The 19522-nt window shown below is 46.7% G+C and overlaps 1 protein-coding gene across 1 annotated transcript in view; it reads right to left on the reverse strand.

Annotated features, from left to right (window-relative positions):
* Positions 1-588: 588 nt before the first annotated feature.
* The window catches only part of PAFAH2 (platelet activating factor acetylhydrolase 2), a 41646-nt gene continuing 22712 nt past the window's right edge, over positions 589-19522 (reverse strand). Inside the window, exons 6-11 of the mRNA XM_040229636.1 lie at positions 19305-19443; positions 18274-18387; positions 14169-14260; positions 11689-11859; positions 9776-9930; positions 589-1795 (exon numbers count right to left, since the gene is read on the reverse strand). Of these exons, the coding sequence (XP_040085570.1) occupies positions 1701-1795; positions 9776-9930; positions 11689-11859; positions 14169-14260; positions 18274-18387; positions 19305-19443 (766 nt within the window). The 3' untranslated portion in view covers positions 589-1700. The remainder of the gene's footprint in view (positions 1796-9775; positions 9931-11688; positions 11860-14168; positions 14261-18273; positions 18388-19304; positions 19444-19522) is intronic.

The raw sequence follows: 19522 nt of genomic DNA on the forward strand, positions 1-19522 counted from the left end.
TCTCCCAAGTTTGGAAAGTAGGAAACATACTTAAAATAACACATGGCTTACATATCCTTTCACTAATCCTAAGTATGCGTTAACGCAGATCCTCATTTTAGAAATGCAGGAACCGAGACTAAAAAGACACTGTAATTTGCTCAAATGTACGCAGTGAGCAGTGGTGGAGCCTGGCTATAGGAAACCAGGTTATAGAACTCTAGAGCCTGGGGCTTTCGTGACATCCTCCTCACGCTACGTCTCACTGGAATCCCACAGATGCTTCCCAGGTAGGTCCACAGCCTCACTGGGATGTGGTGCTTCACCTCTGAGAAAGAACAGCTACTGACAGACGGGAGACAGTCCCAGCTTGCTCCGGTGACACTGACCTCCGACCTGTCGTATAGGGTCGCATTTCCCTCTTTCTCTTGCCTCCTCTGGGGTCTCCCGCTTGGACTGAAATGGAAAGGTCTAGGGTAGTAGAGAGGGGTGTCTGAGGTTGATATTCCCAGATAGCTTTGAACTAGATCCCTAGGAAGACTTCCTTTCCTTTTAAAGATCGTTTTTCACACTGGCATACGCGGTAAGCAATCAAAGAAAGACAGAAGGAAAAGTTACTTCCAGATGGCTCCCCATCTTGCTGTAATGAAGATTAAATATAGAAAATACTCCAACATATCATTAGGCAAACATGAGTATTAATATCATTCACATTACAAATGGGACAAAACGGAAATCCAGTCTATAGCTTGACTTAACTCTGAGGCTAGGCCCTCAGAGCCAGGAGACAGGCCACTAGAGCACCCTGATTCTGAACAAGTTGGAGGCTCACAACACCTGAGGTAAGAGGTGAAACTGAAGTGTTTCTAGACTTCTCTCTAGAGATGGCTTCCTGCATTCGAACTGACCAAACTCTCTCCCTTTTGCGGTGAGGGCCTGTTCAAATGGCTACTTACCACTGTATTCTACTTTCTCCATCAACCTACTTGTGTTGTTTCCTGTCAAGTGAGATTTTCAGCAAAACTCTTAAGACATCCAGAACTTTGGGGGTACCCCTTGTCCCTCAGCCTCTCTCCCTGTGCTATCATGACAAGGCTATCTGCCCCTTCTATAGGCTAACAAGTATACCTTCTCCTGACTGAATGACCAGGACTATGCTTCATGAGATGAGAAGGCTTGAAAATAAACAGAAAAATCTGATGGTGGTCCAGATCCTAGAAAGCCACCTAAAGTGCTCAGAACTCACCAAGCAGCCCTGGGGAGGAGGGAAAGGCAGAGGAGGAAGAGACAGTGCCAAGTTGGGCTAGAGGTCCGGATGGTGGGAATTTTCCCTCCATCTTTTGGCTTCATTTCTTCCACTGCAGAAGCCACACTGGCCCAAGGTGAGGGCGTTGGCTGGCTAGGTTAACAGGGCTCAGAGTGCTCAGCTTAGGGCTTAGGTCTTCCCCAGCCCCATCCGACTGCTTGTACCCCATACCATTAAGGCTCAGTCCTCAGAATGTCCGTTCGCCCATCAATAAGTGACCCAAGTCCCAACATGAGGTTAAGATCGACAAGTCTGAGATTCAAGTACCCGTTACCAATCAGCAGTGTGATTATATCCTCTCAATCAACACGGAAGGGCCATGGCAATCACTTCCTGATAGGAGGCCAAGGGTAGCCCTGGGCAGGCCCCCCACGGGAACTCAGCTCAGGGACCTTCCACAAATGACCAGTTGTGCCTACAGGCTGGACAGATGGCGTGGGGCCCCTGGGGTTAGTGATGGTCCAATGCCTTCAATGAAGTTGTTCCATTGGTCATAGTCCTCTTTCAGGCCTGAATGGGGAAAAAAAAACACAGAAAGGTTAGGTAAACTTGTAAAGGTAGATCAAAGAGTAGCTACCATGGATTTAGTGGGTCATCAAAGAGACAGGAGCATCTGGGACACTACAATGACTGGTTATAGTGGTTGCGATGGTGGAAGCAATAATGATAACTACTGTTCTTTCAGTGCTTTTTTACATGTTCTTCTTAAACAACTTGCTTAACCCATAGCAACTCAGTAACGACAATAACAGAAGGGAGCTTTGACTGAAGGGCAATTCATTCCAGGAACTTTGCTAAACATGCATTGTTTCATTTAATTTTCATAATATTGCTATGTGTCAAGTACTGCGTGCATGCTAAGTTGCTTCAGTTGTGTCCAACTCTTTGCGACCCCAGTGACTGTAGCCTACCAGGCTCCTCTGTCCATGGGATTCTCCAGGCAAGAATAGTGGAATGGGTTGCCATGCCCTTCTCCAGGGGATCTTCCCAACCCAGGGATGGAACTTGCGTCTCTTAAGTCTCCCACACTGTAGGCAGGCCCTTTACCACTAGCACCACCTGGGGAGCCCTGTGTCTTGGCCCAGTTTTACAGCTGAGGAAACAGGCTCAGCAAAGCTACCAGATTCATCCTATGTCAATACAACTGGTTAAGTGGCAGAGACAGAATTCAAACCCCGGTGAGATAGGGTGAGAAAGTGGAAAACCCACTTCCAGCCTCACGGATGTTGCTGAGCAAGAAGAGATCCTCCACAAGCCAGCCAGTGAATATGAATCCATGGCCGCCTCAGTGAAGGGCAGAAGGAACAGGACAGTAACATCACGAAGCAGCATAAAGTAGGTACGATTCCAGAGAGGTACCTGGGACCACAGGCAGATGGAGCTAATGACACGGTGAGAACAGTCAGGCAGGGCCCAAGGCCCAGGCTGAGGGAGCAGGACACAGCTAAGCAGGCAAATGGTGTTTCTGTTCAAAACAAAAACCTGGGACATGGGCAGCAACCACTCTCCTTCATCTTCAGATCCCCAAGGCCCTGCCAAGGCCCTGGCAGGGAATAGGTCCTTGACAAACAGTGCGCCATATTCATCACTTAAAAAAATGTAGAGCACACTGCTGTGCCACAGTTTGTTCCTGATGCCAGAAATACAGCCACAGACAAATAAAAACCCTCATCCTCCTGGAGTTCACAATCTAGAGATAACAATAAACAAAACAATCTACATAGGCTATGAAAAGGTGATCAGCGCTGTGGCAAAAAACCGAGCCAGAGAGAGGCAGTGCTGGTGGCCAGGACCAGGGGTGAGGGGAGGAAGGGATGGTACAATGCTTTTTAAAGAGGGTTGTCAATGTCAGCCTCCCTGGGAAGGTGAGATGTGAGCGAAAAAGTGAAGGAGGTGAGAGTGAGCCACGAGATTACACAGGAAGAATGTTCGAGGCAGCAGGAACAGCAGCGCAAAGGCCTGAAGCAGGACTGTGCCTGGGACGTGGAGGCTTGTGGAGCGAGAGGGGAAGCAGGCCCAGGGAAGAGCCACAGGAGGGACACTAGGTGTTGACTTTGCCTCTCAGAGAAACAGGAGCCACGTTAGGACGTGACAAGATATGGCTTCCTTTCTAAAAGGGGGCTTCCTTGGTGGTTCAGCTGGTAAAGAATTCGCCTGTAACGCGGGAGACCTGGGTTCGATCCCTGGGTGGGGAAGATCCCCTGGAAAAGGAAACGGCTACCCACTCCAGTGTTCTGGCCTGGAGAATTCCATGGCCTATATAGTCCAGGGATTGCAAAGTGTCAGACACTACCAAGTGACTTTCGCTTTCTTTCTAAAAGGATCACTCTGAAGGCTTGATAAAGAAAGGAGTGTGAAGACTTCCCTGGTGGTCTAGTGGTTAAGAATTTCCCTTCCAGGCTTCCTTGGTGGCTCAGTGGTAAAGAATCCACCTGCCAAGGTAGGAGGCATGGGTTTGATCCCTGATCTAGGAAAATCCCACATGCCGTGGAGCAGCTAAGCCTGTGCACCACAACTACTGAGCCCGTGCTCTCAGACCCCACGTACCACAACTACGAAGCCCGCGAGCCCTAGACTCCGGGCTCTGCAGCAAGAGAAGCCACCGCAAGGAGAAGCCCATACAGTGCAACTCAAGAGTAGCCTGCAGAGCAAAGAAGACCCGGCACAGTCAAAAATAAATTTTAAACATTTTTTAAATGTGCAGGACTTCCCTGGTGGTACAGTGAACAAGAATCCACCTGGCAAGGCAGGGGCATGGGTTCGATCCCTGGTCCAGGAAAATTCTACATGCCTCAGGGCCACTAAGCCCGTGCACCACAGCTACTGAGTCCGTGCTCTAGAGCCTGCAAGCACTGAGCCTGCAGGCCACAGCTCCCGAAGCCCACGCACCTAGAGCCCATGCTCTGCAACAAGTGAAGCCACCATGAGAAGCCCCAGCAACCAAGGAGCCCCTGCTCACTGAACTAGAGAAAGCCTGCACGCAGCAACGAAGACCAAGGGCAGCCCGGAATAAAATCAATGATTTTTTTAAGGTGCAAAATTTCAAGGCACAAAATTACAAAATATTATTAGAGGAAAAAAAAAAATGAACCTACATTCCAATGCAGAGGACATGGGTTCGATTCCTGGTTAGGAACTAGGATCCCACATACCATGGGGCAACTAAGCCAGAGTACCACAGCTCAGAAGCCCATGCACTGCAGTGAAGACCCACATACCACAGCTAAGACCCGACACAGCCAAATTAAAAAAAAAAAAAAAAAAGAGTTTAAAAAAGAAAGAAAGGACTGTGTGGGGAGGCAGGGGTGGCAATAGGGAGACCGGTTAGGAAACTCTTAAGTGAGAGACGAGTTGGACAGGATGGTAGCTGTGCGGGTGGTGACAAATGATGACTTTCTATGTGTATTCTGAAGGTAGGGCCAATAGGATTTTCTGAGGGACTAGATGGGAGGTGTAAGAGAGGAGACAAGAATGGGACTTTGGCTAGAGTAACTCGAAGGATGGAGTTACTATTAACTGAGAAAGGAAAGACCGCAGTTGAAAGCTGTTATTATGTGTGATTTCCCCTTAGAAGGCCAAGTAGAGATGTTGAGTTAGTAAATCTGATGCTCATGGGCAAGACCGAACTGGAGACAAACTGGAGAGTTTTCAGCATGGAGATGGCATTTAAAGCCAGACGTCCAGACGGCATCGGGGGATACAGGTAGAGAAGAGGTCCAAGCACTGAGCCCTGGAGGCAGCAAGGCAGACGGAGGGGGAGCAGACACTGAGAGGGAGAAAATTTGCAATGAGGCATCCTGGAAGCAAAGACTGGGCTGCACAGAAGACGGCCTCACCAACTCTCCCAGAAGCTGCTGAGAGTTCCAGTGACATGAGGCACGAGAAGTGACCGCTGGATTTAGTACTGTGAAGGTTTCACGGAGGAGTGGGATGCAAAAGCCTGGAAGGCGTAGGTTCAAGAGAGAAAGTGAAGGGAAGGATCAGAGAAAGTGAAGCCACTCGTGTGAGGAGTTCTGCTATCATGAGGGACAGGGAAACAGGGTGGTAACTGGGGGCCAAAGTGTGGGGTCAAGACAGAATTTTTAAAAAAGAAATTTCAGCATGAAATGAGCCACAGACAGGGAAAAATTGATGATCTAATGTAAAGGGAAAGAACATTGTTGATACAGTCCTCTTGAGCAGACCAGAGGGTGAAATCCAGTGCGCAAGTGGAGGGGTTGGCCTAGTAAGACGACTGAGTAGGAACCTCTAGGAACCAGATGGAAGGCTGAGTCTCTGCAAGAAGGTAGGGAGATGCGGTGCTGGGATTCGAAGACGGACTGATGGCTTCCATTTTCTGAGTGAAGTGGAAGACCGAGTTAATGAGCCGAGAGACCACATAGGGGAGGAAGGTAACAGAGGTTTCAAGAGAAAGAAGAAGGTGTGAAATTGTCTTCCAGGAGTGAGGCAGCGAGGATAAGCAGGTGGAAGCAGGAGCTGCTTGACGCACCAAATCTTCCTAACAGAAGGTAACACAACCCCTGTGTCAGCAGAACGCTGCTCTCAGAGCTAATTTTTAGGATCAAAGGTAATTTTTTTTTTAAGTTTTCTATTTTATTTTTTTAATTTAAGCATAATTGCTTCACAATTTTGTGTTGGTTTCTGCTGTACAACAATGTGAATCAGCTCTAAGTATACATATATTCCCTCCTTCCTGAGACTCCCTCCCACCCACCACCCCTCTGGTTTATCACAGAGCACCAAGCTGAGCTCCCAGGATCAGAGAGATTTTTTAGGAATGGTGAGAGGTTCAGCTGAGCCACTTACAACCTATTTTAGTTTCCCACATCACACGTACTGTATGGCCACCATACAGTGGTGGCCTTTCAGAGAAAGGCTTTTCTCTCTTTGAAAAACTACGCACCCCAAGCTGAGAGTCTTCGCCTTTTTTCACCGTCTTATCTCTTAACAAGTGGATACTGCAAGAGCCTCCTACCTGGGCTCTTTCCCTCTTAACCCATCGCATCTCGCCCATCCTCCATGACGTAGTCAGACTACAAACATAAGTCTAATGATGACAATCCCCTGCTTATCCACGAAAGGCACTCACAGTCCATGGAATAAAATTCAAACTTATTTCAGGCATACATGGGTTTCTATATCTGGCTTCTGCCCACTTTTCTACTTTTATTTTCCAACAGTTCCACTATCCTGAATGCCAGATACACTAAACACAGCTTCGCAAAACTGACCAGGCCCGCACCAGCCTTTGTGCTTTCTGTCTAGAAGACTCTTGCCTGCTGAGCCTTACTCTTCTCTGACATTAAAGACAAGTATCACAGTGCAGCCATGGAGCACCGGGGCTTTCCAATCAGACAGTCTAGCGGGCACTCTGGCTTTGTTGTTTAGTTGCTAAGTCGTGTCCGACTCTTTTGCAACCCCATGGCCCAGCCTCCTCTGTCCATGGGATTTTCCAGGCAAGAATCCTTAAGTGGGTTGCCATTTCTTTCTCCAGGGGAATCTTCCTGGCCCAGGGATCAATACCCCCTGAATTGGCAAGCAGATTCTTTACTGCTGAGCCACCTGGAAAGTCCCAATTCTTGCTTTGCCACTTACTAACCAGATAACCTTGACAAAATTACTTAAATTCTCTAAGCTTTAGTATCCTCATCTGTAAAACGGAGTTAATAATACAAATACTCATTAAGAAGGGCCATCTTCAGGATTATACATGCTGAAGTAACTATAGTAGTTTAGCAGAAGGACTGGCATCAAGCCTGTCCTCAACAACCTTCCTCAGTCTAAGACTCTCCTAATCATCTGATGGTCTCCAATAATGAGTATCTTAGTTCAGAGGACATGGCTACTCAACGGAATCCAATCATGCCATGGAGAGGGCCCCTGTCACCTTTAATTTTTTTTTTTTTTTAATTTTTATTGGTCTCATCATGAGTCATGCGGGATCTTAGTTTCCAGACCAGAGATTGAAACCCCTGCACGGGAAGCACAGCGTCTTAAGCTCTGGACCACCAGGGAAATCCCTCCTCTGTCATCTTTAGCTCTTCCCTAATGATACGATTTTCAGTCTGTCTGCCCTCTGATGGACAAGGATCATTTCCAGTAGTCATGTATGGATGTGAGAGTTGGACTATAAAGAAAGCTGAGCGCCAAAGAATTGATGCTTTTGAACTGTGGTGTTGGAGAAGACTCCTGAGAGTCCCTTGGACTGCAAGGAGATCCAAACAGTCCATCCTAAAGGAGATCAGTCCTGGGTGTTCATTGGAAGGACTGATGTTGAAGCTGAAACTCCAATACTTTGGCCACCTGATAAGAAGAGCTGACTCATCTGAAAAGACCCTGATGCTGGGAAAAATTGAAGGTGGGAGGAGAAGGGGATGACAGAGGATGAGATGGTTGGATGGCATCACCGACTCAATGGATGTGAGTTTGGGTAAACTCCGGGAGTTGGTGATGGACTGGGAGGCCTAGCGTGCTGTAGTCCATGGGGTCGCAAACAGTTAGACACAACTGAGCGACTGCACTGAACTGAATGATATGGTGCCTAAGAGGAAACAGGGAAAGTGAGTAGCAGACCATGTAGTCAGGGCCCATTAAAGTCTTGAGACAGATCCATTCTTCTCTTCCCAGGTGATAAGAATGATGCTCTAAGGTCTCTACTAACCCTAAAGGCTCATGACGAGCAAGATGAAACAAACAGGCATAAACACTGAAACACAAATCTAGATTTAAAAAGTCAATACATTCAAAACAGGACAGATTCAGAGACTTCTCTGGTGGTCCAGTGGCTCAGACTCTACACTCCCAATGCAGGGGGCCTGGGTTCGATCCTTGATCCGGGAACTAGATACCATATGCTGCAACTAAGGTTCAGCACAGCCAAATAAAGAAATAACAAAATAGGATAGATGCATTTTTAAAGGAAACTCAATGCAAATCAAACTTCTTCAGCATTTGGTGGAAAGGTTAATACACTCAGGCCATCCAGCTGGAAGTCTAGTGTCCAGAGCACAGAGGCAACAGGCCCACTGTGCCAGGCACTGGCCAGCCCATATCTGGCATGTTGTATTCAAGTCAGGGCAGCACACATTCAAAGGCGCACCAACGAACAGCCCATTCAAAGGGGTAAATTTCACAGGGAACGGGTGGAGGTACCAGGAACACTTAGCTTAATGAACAGAAAAGTCAGAGAGGACACCAGCGGTGACTTCAAATATCTTAAGAGTGGTCATGTGCAAGGGGGCTGCAGCGTCTCAGGGTGGTTCTTGAGGGGATACCCAGGGCAAGTGGGGCGGATTTACAAAGACTCAGGTCTTGGCCTTAGGTTAGAGTTAGGTCAAGCCTTAGAACCCCAGGTCAGCATGGCTCCCTTCTGAAGGACGCTGCCCTCTGCACAGCACCTGCTGAGGGGTCAGCCTGGCATAGTAGGGTAGCCTCCTCCATTCTGACTGGATCAAAAAGAGACATCTGATTGAGAGAGCTCCGGGCCCAGGCTGGGCAGGAGCCTACAATATGTTTTGGCGGGTAAAGATGGGCTGGTACCACCAAGCTGTCTCTCTTGGGAATCTGGTCTAAGAAATTCCTGAAAATGTGGCAGTGACCAGTAGGAGCTGAAGACGAAAGGGATGCCATGAGGGAAAGAACAAGATGCAGGCGGTTCAAGCCGACCAAAGTGATCAGGAAGTAGAAACTACGAATAAGCAGATGTTCTCGGCAGGAGAAAAAAGCACAGCGGAGAAGGTACAAAGGAAACTGGAGTAAAGAGAAACAGAAATATCATGGGAGGAAGAGACAGAGAGACTGAGCCCGAGAGACAGAAGTCAGTCCCACAAGCTACCTCCGCTCCTGTAAACTTTCCCTTCCCACCTGGCCAGGGGTACTCTCATAAACAAACTCCCCTTTTTCCTCAAGGAAAATTAGTGAATCTCCAGTCCTTGTAACCAAAAAGCACCTAACTAGAATATCAGTTCTTCAAACTATTAAAAGTCTGTAGGGATGGAGCGGGCTGACCCTTGAAGCAGTGTACTCCCCACGCTGCGCGACCACATGGCAGAGAAGATAAGAGACGATGTCTCCCTTGGGTAGGAGGCTGGACCAAAGACCCCTACAGGCCTGGCCATTTGCTGGCCAGTGATTTATGACATCAGTCATCATCCTAACCCACAAATGTAGCCCATCTATCATCATAACCTCCTCCACAACACAGATAAGGTGAGTGATAATGAGTTAGAACAGAGAGGGTGGAGTACAATGAGGAAACCGAGGCTCAGAGGAGTTAAATGACTAGGCTAAGGTTACTTAGGTGGTAAGAGACACAATCAGGATCTCCAAAATTTCAGCTAAGTGTTCTTTCTAGAATCCTATGCCATTCCTTCACTTAGGTTTTGCCATAAATCTCCCTGATCCGAGACATGTCAGAATAGACCACCGTGCAGGGATATCTAAGAGACCCCTCCCCGCCAGCTGCCCCATAAGCTCTAGTTCTCTCCTTACCAAGATGCTTCTGCAGGAAGGCCAACATGGCCCGCACCACGGTCTCCTGACCTTCATAGGGGTCCAAGCTTCCACGAGTGTGACTGGAGAAGAATTTACTAATCCAGTTACCAGCCGCAAAAGCAAAGTCGGTTAGACTCCGATGAACAAAACCCCTAGAGGAAAAGAAAAACAAGTATCTGGTAGGGGTCTAGAAGCCAAGGCACACAAATATTTAAGCACTCACAAGGTGCAAGGTGCTTTACATGCATTATCTCCCTTAATTTTCACAACAATCTAGTAAGGGAAGTATTTTCCTCTTTGAAAGAACCAAAGGAGAGAAATGATCTACCCAAGTTCACACAGTTAGTGAGAGACAGAGCTAAGGTTTGAAAGCAGGTGAGCCTGGCTTCAAAGCTGCCTCAACTCTGAAACCACAAGGCCTGACTGTGCAGGGAAAAGGCAGAGTCAGCTGGAGAGGGGTCAGGGCAAGGAGGGAAGGTCTGCAGCCCCGGCCACTCCCTTGTTGTTATGATCTATCACCCCGTGGCTTTTACCCCATGACTTCTGAACAGTCACAAAACATATCAGCTCTTTCTTTAGCTCAGAACTGCACCACAAAGTAAGCCAGAAAAACAATAATAACTTGCCTTTAAATAATCAGGAAAGTTAGGGCAAGTGCTTATAAAAGAGGGTTTCTGGATTACAATTTGTCATTTGACATCAAATGCACTTAACTTGAAGGTGAAATTCTCACGAGGTTCAAGATAAATTACTCAGAACTAATTTACTAGTCAATCCAATGAGGGAAGGAAGATCTAAATGCCAAACTCTGATATGGTGAAGAAAAGCTGACTTTAAAATGTATTATTTAAGGCACATGGGAAAGTATAAAGAAAAATAGAATGGATACGTTGAACATCCAGCACTCAGTTAAAGAAATAATACATTGTCAAGAGTTAAATAAACAGTCCCTGCATACCTTTTTCCAACTGCTCTCACCCCCGCTTCCCTCTAGAGATCACAATTATCCTGAATCTCATTCACTTGGGGAGACTCTCCAGCAGTTCTCTGCTGCCATGAAATCAAAATGAAAGGGGAGAGGCTGGCCCCATGGAAGATGGCACAGGCCAATGTGGGCAAAGGAAGAAGCCATGGCCTACTGGGCAGACCCCTAGCAGTCCGGCCCTCGGATCTGGCGTTTCAACCACCTAAATGAGTACAGAGGTACATGACACGTAGTTACTTGTTTTGCTAGTTTGGGCTCCTTGAAGCACGTGTGTTATTTGGCTCAAGTACAGGGCAAGATAACATCGGAGACTTATCAGTCAGACTTTAGCCCTTCAACTGTAGCTGTAAACCACTTCCTAGGTAAAGTTCATTTCTTAAAGTCACTCAAAATCTTCTGTCTGTGAAAAATGGCTCCTAAAACCAAACCATCTGATGGTGCTAATGATGGACATGAAAAGAATGTGGTTTTTCTAAGGCAGAAAATAGATGGTTTATGGAAGATACCTGAACTCAGGTATTCATGAAGGTCTCTAAAAATCTGTCTTGTGAATGTCATAGGTCTGCTACTCCACACTCTCCAAAAGACTCAATAAAATTCCCAAAGGAGATGAGAGATTCCTGGGGTCCACCCAGACCCACACCTCTCCCTCCGCAATGCACAACCCCATGATTTCCTTTTCCAGAAAGCAAAAAGGTAAATCCTGCCATAAAGTCATACCGACTAGTGAAGAAATCACTGCAGGTAGAGCTAAGTGGAGAAAGACAGCTATGAAATTTGAAAGGCATTAAGATTTTGAGATTCAGGAGGTATTTAGACATTCTATCCATGGGTACAACTTCCAGATAATTTAGAGGGAGCCACACAACTGAGAAGAAAATGGAGCAGACCCCGGAGATTAGGCATGACCGTGGGGCTTACTCACAGGACAGTTATGATCCTGGATTGGTCGTGCTGGTCACAAATCTTCTTCATCAAGCTGATCGTCTCCACTGTCTGGAACTTCTCAGAATTGATAAAGAAGATAGGGCCTTGGGCCGTGGGGTAAAAGTCACGCTCCAGAGGAAACATCCAAGCATCCAAAGCCACAGCACACCTGGAACAAGACCAGACATGTGGGCCTGCCATGGAGAAACCCAACCAAGGACAGTTAGGATAGTGAGGGGAGAACAGAGCTCTCCCTTTAGTGAGGCAAAGGCTCAGAAAGCCAGGAAGGGGAACCAGGGCCCACATCCTTCGGTTAGGATCTTTTTTAGAGATCACTTTTCAGTTCAGTCACTTGGTTGTGTCTGACTCTTTGCGACCCCACGGACTGCAGCATGCCAGGCTTCCCTGTCCATCACCAACTCCTGGAGCTCACTCAAACTCATGTCCAGTGAGTTGGCGATGCCATCCAACCATCTCATCCTCTGTCGTCCCCTTCTCCTCCCGGCTTCGATCTTTCCCAGCATCAGGGTCTTTTCAAATGAGTCAGTTCTTTGCATCAGGTGGCCAAATTATTGGAGTCCTTCAGCATCAGTCCTTCCAAAGAATATTCAGGACTGATTTCCTTTAGGATGGACTGGTTGGATCTCCTTGCTTTCAAGGGATTCTCAAGAGTCTTCTCCAACACCACAGTTCAAAAGCATCAATTCTTCTTCAGCGCTCAGCTTTCTTTATAGGCCACCAAATATCCTTCTAGATTTTTAACCTCTCTGAAAGCCAGGATCTGATCTCCTTCTTCTCTTGGCTCTACTTTCAGGCAGCAGACTGGCATGACACAGAATGACACGTTATTCATTATTCATTCATTCCACTCGTCCGGTACCTACTCTGTGCTTAAGCCTTGTGTTGTGGATCCAGAGATAAATGACACAGTTCTGGGAGCTCTGGGAGCAGTGGAGACAGAACACACAAGGCAACAAAATATAGCTTAGCGCCCTGATAATACAAGCTGCTAAGTCAGCCCAGAGCACACACGCAGGGTGGTCAGGGAAAGCCGCCCTGGAGCCACAGCTCGAAGTCACGGCCACTTTATCAAGCATCAATCTCTGTCACCAAGGGCAAAACTAAGGTCCTAAGATTAGCATCCTACCCCCGCAGCCCTGATGCTCCCCCCGTCTCTTCCATCTCAATAAAGGAGGATCATCTTCCCTTCAAATGATGGGCGCACAAATGAAAACCCTTGATTCCTCTCTCTTTCTCTCATACATCACTAAGTCTGGAAAACTCTAAAACCGATCCTGACTCCATCACTTCTCTCCAGCCCACCTCCTCCACCCTAATGCAAATCCCTCATCTCTCACCTTGACTCTGAAATCAGCTCACTCTAACCAGACTGCTTGTTTCCAGTCTTGTCCTACAGCCATCTCTTCACATGTATGCGTGCGTGCTAAGTTGATTCAGTTGTGTCAGACTCTTTGAGACCCCATGGACTGCAGCCTGCCAGTCTCCTCTGTCCATGATATTTTCCAGGCAAGAATACTGGAGTGGGTTGCCATGCCCTCCTCCAGGGGATCTTCCCAACCCAGGAATCAAACCTGCATCTCCTGCATGACAGGCTCTTTCTTTACTGCTGAACCACTGGAGAAACCCCCATTCACAGAGTGGCTTTTACATGTAAATAAGATTTTTCTATACTTAAAATTTTTCAGTGGTTTCCCATCACACTTAGAATAAAATCTAACTTCCTTACTCTGGCCAAAAGGCCCTGTGATCTGGCCGGTTTATCTCCCTAATCACATAGTTCCCCATCCTGCTCGGCTCTCCCCATACTCCCCGCCCCTGGCCCCGCTATGCTCTTCCTACACTAACACAGCAAGCTTCTTTCTACCTCAGGGCCTTTAGCTGTTCCTTCTGCCTAGATTGATCTTCTAGACCTTTACTAGGTTGACTTCTTTTCCTTAAAGTCTCAGCTTTTGTCACTTTCTCAAGGAAGCCTCCAGAAAAGGCAATGGCACCCCACTCCAGTACTCTTGCCTGGAAAATCCCATGGACGGAGGAGCCTGGTAGGCTACAGTCCATGGAGTCGCTAAGAGTCGGACACGACTGAGCGACTTCACTTTCACTTTTCACTTTCATGCATTGGAGAAGGAAATGGCAATCCACGCCAGTGTTCTTGCCTGGAGAATCCCAGGGATGGGGGAGCCTGGTGGGCTGCTGTCTATGGGGTCGCAGAGTCGGACATGACTGAAGCGACTTAGCAGCAGCAGCAGCAAGGAAGCTTACAGATACTTTAGCTTATCAGCCTGTTTCCGTCTCTTCCTTGCACTTGCCTGCTAGGGATCTGAGTACTTGCTACTTTGTTAACCTTGCTTTCTTCTTCACCACTGAACCCCCACCTCCCAAAACAGTGCCGGGTACATAATATTTGCTGAATGAACCTGTCGCATGTGGCGCTAACAGCAGCATCACTGGGAAACTCACCTGAATTGCATCTCCTTGGCCAAGGCCAGAATAGCTGTGGCTCCTCCAAACGAATGTCCCATTACAGCCACGCGGCTCACGTCAATGCTGCCCTGAAGGAAGCCAAGTCGGAAAGGCAGGGGTGCTTTTTTAGGGACTCTTCGGGGCAAGAGGAAGAAATAGGGAGACGATGATACGGAAGCACAATACAGGGGCGAGCCCTCCAAAACCACGTTATTAAGCACCTCTCGCCCACTGGAGAGCAGCCACTCAGGCCAGCCCTGGACTGAACAGCCCTCTCTAGGCAGGAATTCTGAAAACCACGTCTTTCACCTTTATTTTTATAATCTTACCACCTGTAATATCTGGACCAGGAAGATACTCAAATATCTATAAATAAATGAATAAACTGAAATTATGTGACCAATCAGTGGAAGAACACATTAAGGATGAGAACTCTCAGGAATTCCCTGACAGTCCAGTGGTTAGGACTCAGCACTTTCACTGCAGGGGCCTGGGTTCAACCCCTGGTCAGGGACCTAAGATCTTGGAAGCCACAGAGCACAGCCAAGAAAAAAAGAATAAGAATTCTCTTCATCTAGATCCTTGCCTTACAACAGGAGGGATGATATATGCACCAAATCAAGGGCAGAATGGGGCACTCCTGCTGCCCCTCCACTTTGCTCTGAAGCAAGGACTGCTTGTACTGAAACCATCTCAGGTCCTACTTCCTCTGATATCTGTCCTGACTTTTATCCAGCAGAGTGAGTCTGCTCGCTCTAACAAGCTCTGCACGCATCAATTTCTGGTTGTCCCCAGAAGCCTTCAGGACATGGTTATATAAACAGCCACTGCAGCTGCCTGCTAAAGGGCTCAGGAAATCTCTCTAGGATTCACTGTCCAGCCTCTGCCCAGAATCTGTGCCTTCCTTTGCTCTCAGTAAAATCTAGCTCAAGATTTTGTATCTAAATTCTCCCCTTCATGGGACTTCCTTGGCAATCCAGTGGTTAAGACTGCCTTCCAAGGCCTGGGGTGCAGAATCCTGGTGGGGGAGCTAAGATTCCTACATGCTTCCAGGTCAAAAAACCAAAACATAAAACAGAAACAATGCTGTAACAAATTCAATAGAGACTCTGAAAGTGGTCCACATTAAAAAAAAATTTTTTTTTTCCTCCCCACTTTGCTAAGTTCCTTCAGATTGGTCCAGGCCTCTTCAGCCTTTTTAATGGTAATATATTCACATAACTCTAAAATCAGGAGCATAAAGAAGTCTTCCCTTTCCACACAGTTGCCCACTCCCTGCCCAGACAGGTGAGTTTCCTGTGTCTTTGGAGAGCTTACTTATCCTATACAGGTAAACATGAATATATACGTTCTCGCTTTTACATAAGCAATACTGTACCTTACTTTTTAATACACGAATATTACTACATTAAGAGTTTCCTCATCCTGTTTTACAGCCACATTTGATTTCACCATGCTACAGACCACTAGTGATCACCAAAACTATTCTTCTTCCTGGACACACAGCTAGACTGTATTTCCCAGCAGTCAGATGTGGCCTTGGGATTGGATGTGAGTGGTAGTGGTTTTGTGATAGAATGTGAAAGTGATTATCTCCATTTCCAGTCCTGGATACTATAAACACTCTTCCATACCAACCTCCACACTCTTTCCCATTCCTGGGTTAATGTATATGGTGAAGGTGGGTTTCACAAGTGGAAGAGAGTAGAGCAATTAGAGGAAGATAGCCTAGTTCCCTGAGTTAGTCCTTGCATAGAAGCACCCATTTTGGACTTCATGTGGGAGAGAAATAAATCTCTTCTCGCTAACCACTGCGATTTGGGGCTTACATGTTATAGCAATTGCTTCCAAGTGGCTCAGTGGTAAAGAACCCGCCTGCCAATGCAGGGGCTGTGGAAACTCGGGTTTGATCTCTGGGACAGGAAAATCCCCTGGAGGTGCAAATGGCAACCCACTCCAGTATTCTTGCCTGAAAAAAATCTCATGGGTAGAGGAGCCTGGCAAGATACAGTCCATGGGGTCACAAAGACTTGGACACAACTGAGCGACTGGGCACGGATGTTACAGCAATTAGCATTATCCAAAATAATACATCCATTGTTCCATAATCTATTAAACCAGTTGTGCTCACTTATGGGTGAACATTTAGGATACTATCAATCTTCTGTTACAACAAACAACACTGGGATGAGTGACCTTGTACATACATCATGTCGCAAGTATGCAGGGATATGTAAAATAAATTCCCAGTGTTGGAAATGGCTGCGTCCAACACAATGTGTATCTGTCCTGTTGACAGCTATTGCCAAAGTGCCCTGCAAGGGACAGGCTGCACTCACACCAGTAACAGAGCAGCGCTTATTTCCCCACAGCTTTGCCAACAGGGTAAGTAATCAATTTTTGGATCTTGCCCAATCTGACAGATGAAAATGTACTTAGCTTTTTTTTTTTTTTTTAATATTTATTTTATTTACTTGGCTGCACCGGGTCTTAGCTGCAACATGCAGGACGTTCTAGTTGGGGCATGTAACTCTCAGTTGCGACACATGGGCTTTAGTTTCTGGACCAGGGATCGAACCTGGGTCCCTTGCATTGGGAACATGGAGTCACAGTCACCGAACTATTAGGGAATCCCCTTCTTAACTTTTTTTTTTAATTCTCTATTTCTCCAAAAGGCTGCCTCTGGAACTAATTGAGCCATATGCAGCCTGCCATCCCCTGATCCCTGTTTCAGGCCCAGAGGCCTGCACTGCAGTTCCTGGGCCCTGCTTCTCCAGTGGGAACTGACAACACAAGCTGGTAAAGTTCTCTGGATTTCAGGTCCTGCCTGATGCTGATGCTTCTTCCTGGAAGACTTTACCAGAACCTTTAAAAGATATCGTCTAAAGAGACTCTGGGGCACAGAGCTCAGGTTTTGGAGTCAAAAAGCCCCAGCATAAAGTTTGACTCTACCACTTACTTAGCTGTGTAACCTGGGGCAGTTACTTGGACTATTGGATCCTTGGTTTCTTTCTATGTAAAGAGATAACAATGTGTATGTATGTATGAAAAGAGCTCTTATCATAGAAAGTACTCATAAAGAACTCACTGTTATTTTATATATATATACATACCATCTTATAAATTTACCATTCTCATTCATACAATGGAATGTTATGTGGCTATTAAAAAAAAAATCACACCACAGGAAAATATTAACTCATTCATACTGTTTTGCTAAATGAAAAAAAGGCCACAAAATAGCTTATATTGAATAATAACATTATTGCTTTTTTTAATGCATTTTTAAAAGACCTAGAAGGACAAACATCAAAAAATTCTGTTTTGTTTTCTTTCATGCTTTTATGTGCTTTCTTGGTTCTCTAAATAAAGGTTGAGCTACTTTTCAGATTATGGGGAAAAGGATAGGATAGGGGAGGAAAATATACTTTTATAGGCACCAAATTTCATAGTGGGGACAGTTTCTCTCCTCCCAGGGGTTCTTAGGATTCCCTTAAAAGAAGGAACAAGCCTGCTGTAGGCAACAGAGCTTGTTTGCAGCTCCACAGCCCTTCCTTTGTGAATGAACCATCTCTCCCTCATCCATGTGGCCCTGAGGGGCTGTCAGTCCTGGTGCTCAGGTTCCCCTAAGGCAGAAGTGGGTGTATATCCTAGGCAGGCCAACCAGAATACCCTAGCCCTCTGATACAGTGACTGGCTCAGAATGTGAATATGACCCAAGTAGAGCCATGGCCTTTCCAGACATTGGAAGCTAAAAAGTCTCTTTTCCTTTTAAATCTACAGCTGAGTTGCAATTCAGGCTTGGAATGCCAGCAACCACCTTTCTTGCCTGATGGAGAAAGTATGGTGAGAATACAGCCCATATACACAGAATAGAGCTGAGCCAGGAGAAGGGAGACAGTGCCAAGAGCTTTGAGGACAATGCTGGAGACCCTGGCTCTAGCTACACTGGCCTAAAGCCAATCTGCCTCTGGTCTTGCTACTTATTTGAGCCAATAAATTATCTTTTGGTTGAAGCTAATGAGTTAGGTTTCTGTTATTTGTAACCAAGAAAGTCTTGATGAACAAAATATGTTCCCGGTCATACCAAGTGCTGCCATACCTTCAAGGTCATCAGATCCAACCCGCCAGGCAAGATGTTGAAAACAGTCTGCCCAGCAGTGACCTCTCGTAGGATCGTCAACACCCTTACACACTCGCTTACCCTCTGGTGCACCTGCAACAGAGACAGCCCCGGTGGGAGTGGAATACCGCACAACCATCCAGTGGGAATCTCAGGCCCCCCCAGAGCCAAGGAAGAACACAGGGATGGTGTGCCCACCCACATCTCAGCAAGCACTGTGGGCCCCACATCCTGAGAAAGCCTCAGCTCCCTCACAGCCACTCACGTCAGCCCCACCTAACAGCACAGTGGAGTCAACCCAGCTGTTCAGACTCTACCTACCTACCCATGACAAACAGAGGTATAATGTGGCTATACTGTGTGGCATATGAAAGCATCTCGCAAACAAAGGACATAAAAGTGTTCCTATTATCAACCCTGTACTGGATTCTGCTTGCCCGTTTATAGCATATGTCTCCTGCTTTTGTCTGCTAACACTCATCCGTCCCTACTTCTATTAACCTCGACTTCTGAGGATTGTCCCTCACCAAAATATCTAGCAATGCATTTCTGATGGGAACTTCATATTTTGGTGCTTCTTCCCAGCCTAAGAGTCTCTATCCAGGATTTTTTATATTACATCTTGGGGAAGAAATTGGCGACAACCCCCAAACAGCCCTATTGTCTTAGATGGTGAGGGCGGACATGCGCAACCTCGTAAGGTAAGCCAGTTAGTAGATGAGACCAGCCAGCAAGGAGACAGAAATGACAGTGATCCCAGTGGTCGTGTCCTTCCTACAGTCTGCTGTGTAAACCAACCAATTCTCCTTTTTTGCAGAACAAGCTTGAGTTGGGTTTCTGTCACTTGCAATCGTTAAAGAGTTTTGATCAAGATCTCATTTCTTGGCTGTGACAAGCTCAGGACCACTCTGAATGAGATTTCAAAAGAAGTTAGTGCAAAGTCTTCTTAGTGAGCGTCTTACGCAAAAGACAAGCTTAGTAACTCTCCCTCCCTATTGGCATAAGCCTACCTGGCAGTTCCGAACATAGAATTCCTTCTCCCCTTCCTCAATTTGACGGTGGGGGATCCATTCCTCCTCCAGGGCCTCATCAGGTTGGTTCTCCTCTGGGGTCTGCTTGCAGAAACAGGTGGCCGCAGCTGACCCATCCCTGCAATACATGTGCCCCCAGGGACTTATTTCTCCCCTTTACCAAATCCCCTTTTCAGCCAAGCCATTCTAGCTTATCC

Source organism: Oryx dammah, unplaced genomic scaffold (assembly GCF_014754425.2).
Source record: "Oryx dammah isolate SB20612 unplaced genomic scaffold, SCBI_Odam_1.1 HiC_scaffold_27, whole genome shotgun sequence".
NCBI lineage: Eukaryota > Metazoa > Chordata > Mammalia > Artiodactyla > Bovidae > Oryx > Oryx dammah.